This window comes from Pongo pygmaeus, chromosome 9 (assembly GCF_028885625.2).
Source record: "Pongo pygmaeus isolate AG05252 chromosome 9, NHGRI_mPonPyg2-v2.0_pri, whole genome shotgun sequence".
NCBI lineage: Eukaryota > Metazoa > Chordata > Mammalia > Primates > Hominidae > Pongo > Pongo pygmaeus.
In genome coordinates, this window is record NC_072382.2 from 78,229,906 (window position 1) to 78,242,447 (window position 12,542).

Below are 12,542 nucleotides of genomic sequence, written 5' to 3' on the forward strand. Positions count from 1 at the left end.
CCCTCTAGACAGTACTTAGCTCTCTCCTTTCCATAATCTCCACATCTAAAATAAGTGAATCCATAATTAAGTCTTTCACAATTCTTTGCTGACTTCAATGATAAATTCTACCAAACATTTAAGGAAAAAATATTTCCAATCTTTAACAAACTCTTTCAGAGAATAGAAAGAGAATACTTTATAACATCTTATGAGTGCAACAAAACATTATACCCAAATTTAACAAGGACATTATTACAAGAACAGAAAATACATACATAGATGAAAAAATTTTAAACAATCTATTAGGAAAAACTAAATGCACCACAACACAAAAGTTGAATTGCCAGAGTCATAAGAATCACAGATCTTACCCAACACCAAACTTCACTATGGATTTAAAGGATACAGGCAATCATAGGGAACAGATAAAAGATTTTCCAGTGGCAGGCTAGGAGCAGCGGCTCACATCTATGATCCCAGCACTTTGGGAGGCTGAGGCGGGTGGATCACCTGAGGCCAGGAGTTCGAGATAAGCCTGGCCAATATGGTGAAACCCCATCTCTAATAAAAATACAAAAATTAGCCAGGTGTGGTTGCGCACAACTGTAGTTCCAGCTACTTGGGAGGCTGAGGTGGGAGAATCGCTTGAACCCGGGAGGCAGAGGTTGCAGTGAGCTGAGATTGCGCCACTGCACTCCAGCCTGGGCAACGGAGTGAGATTCTGCCTCAAAAAAAAAAAAAAATTTTTTTTGAGTGAATATGATCATGTCAAATGCAGCTACTCATATATAGGGTCTTTCCTCTCCTGTATTAGTATACATTCTGTTTTTGGACTTAAAATATAAGGTGTGTTTTGAGCAAAATATGAAGAAACATTGCTTCACAGAAGTCATTTTGGTTTTTTGATTATGAAGCATCATTATTTTATATTCCATTAATTATATAACTCTAGCCAGTCATGTCTTCTACCACATGAACCTATATATTCCAGGTTTGTTTACAATAAAACCAACCTAAATATATCTAGGTATATCCTGCTAGAAATTTTTGCAGATAAGGAGCTGACAAATACCTTTAGTGTGTTTACCAGGAGGTCAGGTTATTAGCACGTTTACAAGGAGTTTGGGTTGATGCCATTCGCTTCTCTCTGGGCATCTGTAGGTAGAAGGGGAAGGGGTTCTAGGCCTGGTGCTAATGCTTTTCTTCCTAAATTTATTCTGAGTACAACAAAACTGAAACTCCAAGCCCCATAAAATCTCCCTTGCCAATAAAATCAGTCTCTCCTCACAAGTCTGATAAGCCTGGTCCTTCCTGGTTTGAAGACCTGAAGACTCAACCAAGGTAGTTAACTTCCAAGAGAATGCCAACTCTTAACAATCACCCTGCACTTTTCATTGCCTTCAGACTCTGTGAACTAGATCCCAGAATGCCTCAGAAGATGAAGGCTTAGAAAACAAGATTTTACTAACAAATATTGGCAAAAATCCCATAGAATATGTGTGGGAATGAATTCTAAGGGTACTAGATAAGGAAAAGAGAACATAATTTTAGACCAGACTAAATTTATTGATATGGGAGCACTTACCAGAGATTCTGGATTTAATATCCTAGAATCCAGGTATTAAGCAGTTCAAAGAGGTTCTGATTGTTTGGTTATCTGAAGCCTACGCTGATTGGTAGCCGATGCTCAATGAAATTGGGATGCCAGTAATTTCTTAGTATAATATAGAAGAAATAATAAAAGATTTATTAAGAAAAGGTGCTAGAACAGTATCACCTATGATCAGCTAACCTACTCCCTATATCGCGTTCTTTGGGAGGTCTCAGAAGACGCTGGTGAGGAAAGTGTCAGCATCCTTGAAAAGCACTGTGGTGGCCATCCTGTATGCCTGAAAAAAGGTGAGAGATGCTGCCACTCAAACAGGCTTCCTGATTTCAAAGGGGATGATGTGCTTCTGCTGTGGCAGAGGCCAAGTAGCAGTACTTAACTGGCGCAGGCAACATAAGCATAGTTTTTATAATAGACACAAACCTGGAATGGTAATCAGAATGTTTTCAGGGATTCTTAGTATTGGTTAATTTATCATGGTGTCCCAACTCCAAAACAGATGTTGGATATCAATAAGGCCTATTTGTTCAATTTTCAAATCTATATTCTTTCCCTAGAAAATCTCATGGCTTCAAGCTCCATCTATTCTAATAACTCTAAATGTATATTTCCAGTTCATACTTCTCATTTGAGTAAGAGGATATTGATATGGCTTGGACCTGTGTTCCCTCCAAATCTCATGTTGAAATGTGACCACCAATACTGGAGGTGGGCATAGTGGGAGGTGTTTGGATCATGGGGACAGCTCCCTCATGAATGGCTTGGTGCTGTCCTTGCAGTAATGAGTGGGTTCTCATTCTGTGAGTTCACATGAGATCTGGTTGTTTAAAAGGGCCTCGCACCTCCTCCTTCTCTCTCTTGCTCCCTTCTCTTGCTATGTGATATGCTGGCTCCCCGCTTGCCTTCCACTGTGATTGTATGCTTCCTGAGGCCCTCACCAGGACCAGATGCCAGTGCTATGCTTCCTTTACAGCCTGCAGAACCATGAGACAAAATAGACCTGTTTTCTCTATAAATTACCCAATCTCAGGTATTCCTTTATTAGCAATGCAAATTGACTGATTCAAGACTTAAGGGGACCACTCAAGAGTTTGAAATGTTTCTGGATTTGGGGAAATACAAGAAATGGTATCAACACTATGCCTGATGTTCTCACTCATATTTGGGAGGTAAAAAAGTTGATCTCATGGAAGTAGAGAATAGAATGATAGTTACCAAGGGCTGGGAAGGGTGGGTCAGAGTGGGAGAAATGAAGAGGGGTTGGTTAATGAGAATATACCATTAGATAGAAAGAATAAGTTCTAATGTTTGATAGTACAGTAAGGTGACTACAGTTAGCAATAATTTATAATATAAAATAGCTTCAAAATAGTTCAAAAAATAGTTTCAAAACAGCTAGAAGAGTTGAAGTGTTCCTAACATGAAGAAATGATAAATGCTTGAGATGATGGATATCCTAAATTCCCTGATTTGAGCATTATGCATTATAGGCATATATCAAAATTATCACATGGATCCCACAAATATGTCTAATTACTGTGTATCAGTTTTTAAAAATCATGCCCAAAAAAGTCTATAAAAAAGCAAGAGGCTGTCACTGGAGCTGATCAAGTCCATGGGAGAACAAAACAAGGATGCTATATTGGAAATATGCCGCATGCCTGCAGATGGTGGGGCAAAGCTGACTGTCCTCTGGGGACCAGATATAGACCCTGTGAAAGAAATCATGCTGGTGTTATTTTAAAGATAGCCAAACCCAAGACAGGCTAAAAAGGACTTCAAAAAAGAAATTTCAGGGGGCTACAGGAAGACAGGCATTGACTCCACCAAGAGAGTTATAGTCAAGGTTCTCAGTAGGATTTCTGAAAACACACATAGAAAATGTCCACGGGAAAAGAAGCAACCATATGTTTACCTAGAAATTAACCTGATTCCCTTCTCCCCTCTCCTTGTGAGACTGTGCTCGTTTCTCCATCTCCTCTTCCCCTGGACCCCACTCAGGCAGAAAAGACGTAGAAGGACCACCATGCCCTCTCTGCCGCTATGGGCTTCAGGCTTGGATCAGGCCCAAATAGGGGAAGGGAAACATATTAAGGTTAATAAAGTTGGAGCTTAGGTTATTACAGTGAACTGAAATTTTTAATCACTGAAATGAGAGTATTCTTGTGACTGAAAAGTACTGGGAAATTAATGGAATGAGTGCCTAAGATTTTACTGGAATGGGAAGAACAGGGCTACAGATTGAGTTTAATAGGAAGTAGTGAGAACAAATAAGAGTTTGGGTTCAGCTCGGGTTCAGCTCCTTCCATAAATCAGTTGCAACATTAGAAATTTAATTATTTCAGTTAATATGGTGTAAGTAAATCTCTTCTCTCCAAGGAGAACAATAACAGAGAGGGTAACCCCGTATATAAAACTGAGTACCAAGGAGCATGTTCAGGCCTGGTCTAAGGTTCAGTCCTGGTCTAAGGTTTCCTATGTGGACTCAGATGTCCTACCTTATGACACAAGTGCAGGTATAGTTCAATCCCTTCCCAAAGCAACAAAAATCCAAGTAACTGCAAAAGCAAAGAAGAAAAAGAGAGTTATTTTGAAATCACCAAGTTGCCACCCAAAGCACTGTTCCTATAGCTCCAAATTCCGTTCACAGTCTGGTAGTACACTCACTTCTTGCCATACCTGTACTTTATTTAGGCTCTGGTAGTTTTCCATGCTGTTTGCCTGAAAAAGCTCCCTTTCCCTATGCCACTGACTCTTCAAAGCCAGTTCAAATCTCACCTCCTATTTATAACTTTCACCCGCAACCTCAGGAAGAATTCTGTGTTACCTCCTCTAAGATTCCATAACAATTACCACACTGATACTCTTCCTGAGTTCCTGCCCATTTCTTTTCCCTGTGAGGAACCTTATTCCTGGTATTACTTGGACTCACTTGTAAGAGAAGAAAGGTCTTGGAAGGCAGCCCTTCCAAGGACTCTTGTTTTAGGGAAACAGGGCTGTTGTTTCAACTGTCAACCACTCTTGTTAACACTGGTATAGATTCAATAAATCTTGGATTTTAATCTAAATCTAGCCAGTCACCAAGTCAGTGTAAAGATAGAAATTGAGAACTGGAGTCCTCAGATGCCTAGGATATTAATGATAATTTGATGTGTAAGGCACTTACCTCTTTATCAAAATAATTTCATGTGTATTTCATTTGTTCTTTACTTAACCCTATATTATACCATTTTATTAAATATTATCATTCTTACTTGAAAAAAAAATGAAACTGAGGTCAGAAGAGTTACATGCCTTGACAAAGGTTACATAGTAACCTAAAGACAGAACTAGAAATAGAATCCAGGTCCCCCTCCTTTTTCACTGTTGTTACCATTGTATGTATCCAAAAAGAGGTAGGGTAGAGTAGAAAGTTTGTTAAAATATATTGCTTTATTGGACACCAGAATTCATTCCCACCTTAGATCCTAACTATACCATTTCATGTTTATTGTGCATAAAAGTGGTACAATTCAGTGGTCAGTTTGCCCTACAGCACAACCTTCATCTACATTTTCCCCATGTAAAAAAAAAAAGTTTCTAATTGGTCTCTCTGCCTATAGCCACCCTCCAAACCACAACATCGAGAATAATTTTCCTAAAATAGAAAACTGATTTATATCAAATGTCTTAGCCTTTCTTTCCAGGCCTTCCAAAATCTCATAAACCTATCTTTTCAGCCATGTTTCCCCATTATTCTTTTTTTTTTTTTTTTTTTTCTTTTTTTTTGAGACGGAGTCCCACTCTGTCGTCCAGGCTGGAGTGCAGTATGGCTCAATCTCGGCTCACTGCAAGCTCCGCCTCCCGGGTTCACGCCATTCTCCTGCCTCAGCCTCCCGAGCAGCTGGGACTATGAGAGCCCGCCACCATGCCCAGCTAATTTTTTTTTTATATATTTTTAGTAGAGACGGGGTTTATCGTTTTTTATTGCATCTATTTGATTCTTCTCTCTTTCCTTCTTTATTAGTCTTGCTAGCAGTCTATCAATTTCGTTGATCTTTTCAAAAAACCAGCTCCTGGATTCATTGGTTTTTTGTGTCTCTATTTCCTTCAGTTCTGCTCTGATCTTAGTTATTTCTTGCCTTCTGCTAGCTTTTGAATGTGTTTTCTCTTGCTTCTCTAGTTCTTTTAATTGTGATGTTAGGGTGTCAATTTTAGATCTTTCCTGCTTTCTCTTGTGGGCATTTAGTGCTATAAATTTCCCTCTACACACTGCTTTAAATGTATCCCAAAGATTCTGGTATGTTGTGTCTTTGTTCTCGTTGGTTTCAAAGAACATCTTTATTTCTGCCTTCATTTCGTTATGTACCCAGTAGTCATTCAGGAGCAAGTTGTTCAGTTTCCATGTAGTTGAGCGGTTTTGAGTGAGATTCTTAATCCTGAGTTCTAGTTTGATTGCACTGTGGTCTGAGAGACAGTTTGTTATCATTTCTGTTCTTTTACATTTGCTGAGGAGTGCTTTACTTCCAACCATGTTAGCCAGGATGGTCTCCATCTCCTGACCTTGTGATCCACCCGCCTCGGCCTCCCAAAGTGCTGGGATTACAGGCATGAGCCACAGTGCCTGGCCCCCCATTATTCTTCATTATGCCCTACATACTAACAGAACTGACCTTTCCCTCTCAGCAAGACATCCTATATTTTTCTGTCTTGCTTAGTCATGAAGCTCCCTCAGCCCACAATGTTCTTCCTCATTACCATATCTATATGTCCAAATCTAACATTCCTTTAAGATCCCACTCCAGTGACAAGGAATAGTTATAACTTATATCTCACATCTACCTCTATGAAGTGCACTGCATGAAAACAAATTGCTTAGCTTTTATTGATCTTCGTATACTCAGCACTTCTCACAATGCTCTGCTCATATAATGATTAATAAGTTTTGTTGAAAGAAAAAGTTCATGCAAATAGCAACATATTTGGGGGCTAGGTTCTTCTGTATCAGACAAGAATTCAATAGAGAAAGGAATGGTGAAATCAGAGAAAGTTATCTGCCCTATGTATAAATGGGCACTGCAAAACTCTTTCTAAAGTTATCCTCCCATTTCCACAGACTTTTCTCTTACCTGGCATAAATTTCTCACACTAAGTGACATTACTATGTTAGGCAACAGAAGCAAGGTCACACTATTGCCAAAGGCTTTTGCTAAACTGTACTTTGCATCTGGGCTAGGTGACTAGCATTTGTACATTACAACAAATTTAACAAATAAGCAAATTTTTATAAGACCCAGAAAGACTGATTTTCAGAAGACGGGACATGAGATGAGTAAAGATACTGCTGCTGTGAAGCTATGGGTATCTAAAATGACAATATTGAGGGAACCATAGGATAGGGTATGAAACAAGGAAATAGAAAAAGGATGTTCTGTTACACTTGCAAAGGGCCAAACTGGCAGGACACATCCTCTAATAGAACAGGCTTTCCTTCCACGTCCTATTCCTTGTGGCTAAAATTCAACTAGCTAATGTAAATCCCAACTCTACTAAGACAAGAGTGATCTTAGGTTCTGAGGGTCCCCAGTATCAACTGGATACTATACCACAGGCAAGAACACCTCATCAGGCTTCTCAGGAAGGGAGTGGAAGAAATGAGAAGCATTACTCACCAACAGCAATGAAGAGTAGGCAGTCAGGATCCCAGCTAAACTCAGAATAAAAATAGACCAGAAAAACCAGTATCCTCTTCCTAGAAAAGTGACCCTGAAAAAAAACGTGTTTCAGTTCTTAAAATAATGCAGAAATCAGTAGCATCTGTGTCAAGAATGGGGACAAAACCAGACTAGATAAGGCATAAGAAAATGTAGGGAGATAAAAAGAAGCAGTGTGTAAACAGCAGCTTTTGCGGATAATTATATGAGGAGTTTTAAAGTTGTGTTCTGTAGGCAATTGGGGATGTTCATGGGGGTCTGTAAATGCAGTAGGATCTTAAGTTATTTAGAATACATATTTAAAAATTACGTCCTCTTTTAAAAAATAACATAATACAGAAATTTAGGAGTACCGGAAGAGAAACAATACATTCCATAGGTTTACTGCCTGAACAAAACTAATACTTTACACTTTGGCAGGCTCCTTGTCCACATGCATATGTATTTTTGGATATAATTGCAATCACAGCCATCATATTAAAAAAAAAAGCCCTAATTTTTCTGTTCCTAATGTAGCATATGAGAGAAAATTGTTAATGATTTGTTAGGAGAAACAATGTTATACTTGATCTAGGTATTAACACAAAGAAATTTGAATCTTCATCTCAAGGAAACAGAAATTTCCTCCTCTCCGTACAAAACCTGGAGAAATTAAATTTTTTAAGAATTCAACTACAGGTTAGTGAACATATAACTACACCAGTAAGAATTATAAAGGAAATTCTCTTGGACAAGGCCTGTGAGATAAACTAGGAAGAAACAAACAGGCAAAGAGCCTTAACTAGCAAAAGGTATCCCAGATCAAGACTGGGAAGACTGCTCTGTAGAAGATGAGCTCACAATCAGGAATCAGAAAACATTTAAGGGATGTCAACAAATGAACCCTATGAGCCAACAAATAGAAAAACTTGGACCCAAGAAAACATAATTAATAGAATCAGAAAAGAGCCACAAAATAAATATATTTAAGATCTTCCATGATGTAAAGGAATGATTCACATCCATGAAACAAGAATAGGATGTTTTAACCCAAGCACAGGTGGTTATCAAAACAAACAGATCTTGAAAAAAAATTTTTGAAATAAAAAAAACCATGAAATCAGGTCTTAATAGCACTCTAGATGTAGTCAAAGAACTAATCAGTTTAACTAAATTGTGATATTGACTTTGCTTTCCAAGTAACAAAGAAAACTTAATGTTTGTCATTTCATGGTACTCCTCTTTCTTCTCATCATTTTACTGGTCACATTGATATTTTATTTTAATCCCTTTCAACCTAAAAGGTTTTCTTTTGGATATCTGATCACATGTAAATATTACTATTAGTTTGCTTTACTTCAAAGCCCTCTCACCAAACTCAAGTGAAGTTCCCACCCCCCAGCTATGGATTACAGGCGAAAGAAGAACTGTGATTTGGCTTTTTCTCTCTCTCCCTCTACTTCTTCCCATCCTGGTAAGTAACTGTACTTACTGTTGGTGATGGTAATGATGTGAAAAAAGGGAGTGAAAAGAGCAAGAAGGAGTTTGCTTATGTGACTGCCTGAACATCAGTGGGAACTGAAAAAGGAAGTCTCCTTTCTTGGCCATCACTTCTTTAAGCTAGGAATATACAATGCTGATGACTATGCAGTAGGCCTACTCTACGTGAATGTGTCCAATTTAGGCTTCTTCTGACTTAGTATTTTTAAGCAGTTTTCTCTCCGCTCTGGACCATTGTGTTACATCCCTCTAGCAGCATAATCACACCTACATTTTTGATGTAGGCCTACTCACTCAACCAAGACAGCTTTATTGGGGCAGCCTAGTCAATGCAACCTACTCATGTAAAATCCATATTTTCTGTTATCATTATAACAATGTTTAAAGAAACCTTCAAGGACCCCTTCCCTGCTTTCTCACAGCCGTAAGATGCAGCTTTCTTGCACCTTTCCCCAATACATATTGCAATGTTTTATATCAGCATCACCAACTGTCAGCTGACAGTAACTCTAGATGAAAAAAAAGACACATTGATGGTGGAGGTCCTAGGAACCCTCGCATAGTGAGAAATGGAGAAACAACACACACAGAGGGGAAAAGAGAGAGTTACAGTTATCCTACGAAAAAATTCTGCTTTCTAGCTAAGGGGAACAACTAGAAAAGCTAGACAAAATGTTTTGAAAAATCTAAATGAAAGCATCAGACATCTACCAGACAGTGAAGAACTATGCAGCCAAGATCCAAATAAGGAAGGAAATACAGAGATAGTGTAGCATTTGGGGTAATTTTTCTCTAGAAGAATTGGCTGAGGTACAGGAAGCTCTCGTAAACTTCACAGGGCTACAGGGGAGAAGGTAATCTCGTAAACACAATGCACTTTGATTTGGAACCTTCCAGGGTTAAATTCTAGGAGTAAGCACAAACTTTTCCAGTTTGTGATTGTGGGGGAATGAATCCTAGCTTTGAAGCATCTAAATGTGTGAACAGACGTTATTAGTCTGCTCCCCCTAGGTACTGGCTTGATGGTGTACACAGCTTAGGCCTCTCTCTAACAGTCATCTTCTACGGCACACGTAGGGGTTATTTTTTATACAGGGAAAAAAAGATTCTAGATGAAAGATCAGAGGTGCATGATAAAATGAAGAGCAATAAAAAAAGTAAATATGTAGGTAAATCTAAAAGAATATTAACTATACAAAACAACAATAATGTCATATGTGGTTGGAAAAGTATGTAGGATTAAAATATATGATGAGAATGGCTTATAACTCAGAAGGAGGTAAATGAAGTTAAGGTGTTTCAAGATCCTTGTATTATCCAGGAAAAGGTTAAAATACTAATATAAGACTTCGGTAAGTCAAGATTACATGTTGTAATTTCCAGGGTAGGTACAAAAAAGACAGCAAGAGTGAGTAGGAGAGAAAATATGGGTATTCCTTCCAATTTAATACAGGGAAAAAATGAAGTAATAAAAAATACTTAATATAAAATTAGGCAAGAAAAGAGGAAAAAAGAACACAGGGCTGGGTGCAGTAGCTCACACATGCAATCCCAGCAATTTGGGAGGTCGAGGTGGGCAGATCACTTGAGCTCAGAAGTTTGAGACCAGACTGGGCAACATGGCGAAACCCTGTCTCCACAAAAAAATACAAAAATTGGCTAGGTGTGGTGGTTTGCATCTGTAGTCCTAGCTACTTGGGAGGCTGAAGTGAGAGGATCAGTCAAGCTTGGGAGGCAGAGGCTGCAATGAGCCAAGATCATCATATCACTGCACTCCAGCCTGGGCAACAGAGTGAGACCCTGCCTCAAAAAACAACAACAACAACAACAACAAAAAAACACAGAACTGATAGGACAGTAGCATTAGGAAGAATATGGATGTAAGCTCAAATAAAATATATTAGTGATATATTAGTACAGAGCTATTTTGTATTTGAAACATAAAGACAAATATTGCCAAACTGGATTTGAGAAACCCAACCATATGCTATTTATAAGAGAAACTTCCAAAACATGAGCTACAGAAAGGTTAAAAAAATTAAGGATGGAAAAGATAAACCATGCAAAGCTAGTATAGCTATATTAGTTATTATACAAAATAGTCTTCAAGTTAAAAACATATGAAGAAAATGAAAGACTATGCTGCAACTTTGCACTAAGATTGAAGACTTCATTGGTACTGAGACTTGTGCCTGATTTACAACACTACATCCTGGCAGACGAAGATCACAAATGGGGGATGGCTGCAAGGATGATCATGGAAGTTGGCCAGTAAGCATCTCAGTCTTGGGAACAATGGTGAGGGTTCCAAGCCATGCTTGTAGTCAGTGCAAAAGCCTGTTGTGAGGGATATTTCTGTAAAATGCCTGGAAGAGCAATTCCAAAAAGTAGCTAGGGACCAGTGCTTGACTGAGGCACTGTCTAATGAAAGTAATATGACCAGAGTGACCAGTGTCATTTTGATGACCAGGGTTTCTTCTTACCACCACCACGCTATTTTTGCTGTCTTGTGGTAAGCCCCAGGACTTTGATACCACTCAAGGGATGGGGAGAGAGGCAGAAAGATTTGGATATTAGACTTTGCATAAACCTTGTCAACTATGGATCTCAGAGCTGGTATTTTAAAATTTATAAATATAAATAAATGAATTATATCATAGCATTTATATTTTATATTGAAATACAATTTCTGTGGAATAATTCAGAACTGGCCCATAAATGAAACTGCAGATGAACCAGTGAGAAGGCTAACTGAAAACCCCCAACGAATAAGTAGGCAAAGGAAAATAATTTTTAAAAGAAAAGAAATTAGTTAAATAAACTTGTTCTGAAACTAAATGATTCGAATTAAAACAAAAAAATTCATCAAGAAAAAAATTATGCAGTATTACAATATTTAATGCTGCATATACCTCTGTTTTAAATAGAAATTGCTATAACCTTTTGAGAAAGCACTTTGGCAACAGACACAATGAAATTTTTTTTTTTTTTTTTTTTTTTTTTGAGTCAAGGTCTGGCTCTGTCACCCAGGCTGGAATGCAGTGGCACGATCTTGGCTCACTGCAACCTCTGCCTCCCAGGCCCAAGGGATACTCCCACCTCAGCCTTCTAAGTAGCTGGGACTACAAGCACACACCACCATGCCTGGCTAATTTTGGGGCATAATGAATTTTAACAACGTTTATTCTTCTTGACTCAATAATGCCACTTATGGGAATCTAATCTAGGAACATTAGTCAGAATACAAAGATTTATCTGCATTACTAGTTTATAAAAACAAGAAAATTGGACACACATATAATGCCTAACAATTAAAAATGGCTAAGTGTATTATAGCATCTGTCATGAAATATTTTTAAACTATTTTAAATGATGTTCATTAGGAGTTTAAAAATTTTCTTAAAATGTTTATTAAGTGAAAAGAGAAAGCAAAATTATGTATGCAATATGAGCATAATATAAAAATAAACATAGAAAAATATAACAAGTGATTATCTCTCAAGAGTGAGACTAGGCAGATACTATACTTTCTAACTTTTTGCATTTTACACATAAAATAACAAACCATGTTTTACTTCTACAAAGAAAACAACAACTGTATTCCATTTTTAAAAGCCCCATATCCGAACAGATCCTTCTCCCCCAAATACCAAATAACAAGATTTGCAGGAAGGTCAGAAGACATCAAGCCAGAAAAGGGCTGGGGACATTCCAGAGTAGGAGTTTAGCCATGAAAGGGTACTGGAAAGGGATACCTGTCACTGTGTTCGGAATCCTAG

At 38.1% G+C, this 12,542-nt stretch overlaps 1 protein-coding gene across 4 annotated transcripts in view; it reads right to left on the minus strand.

Annotated features, from left to right (window-relative positions):
• Window positions 1-12,542, minus strand: part of GDPD4 (glycerophosphodiester phosphodiesterase domain containing 4) — an 88,717-nt gene that overhangs the window by 59,152 nt on the left and 17,023 nt on the right. For all 4 annotated transcript variants that reach the window (XM_054437818.1, XM_054437819.1, XM_054437821.1 and 1 more), the window contains exons 4-5: window positions 7,243-7,336; window positions 4,090-4,149 (exon numbers count right to left, since the gene is read on the minus strand). In XM_054437818.1, coding sequence (XP_054293793.1) covers window positions 4,090-4,149; window positions 7,243-7,336 — 154 coding nt within the window. The remainder of the gene's footprint in view (window positions 1-4,089; window positions 4,150-7,242; window positions 7,337-12,542) is intronic.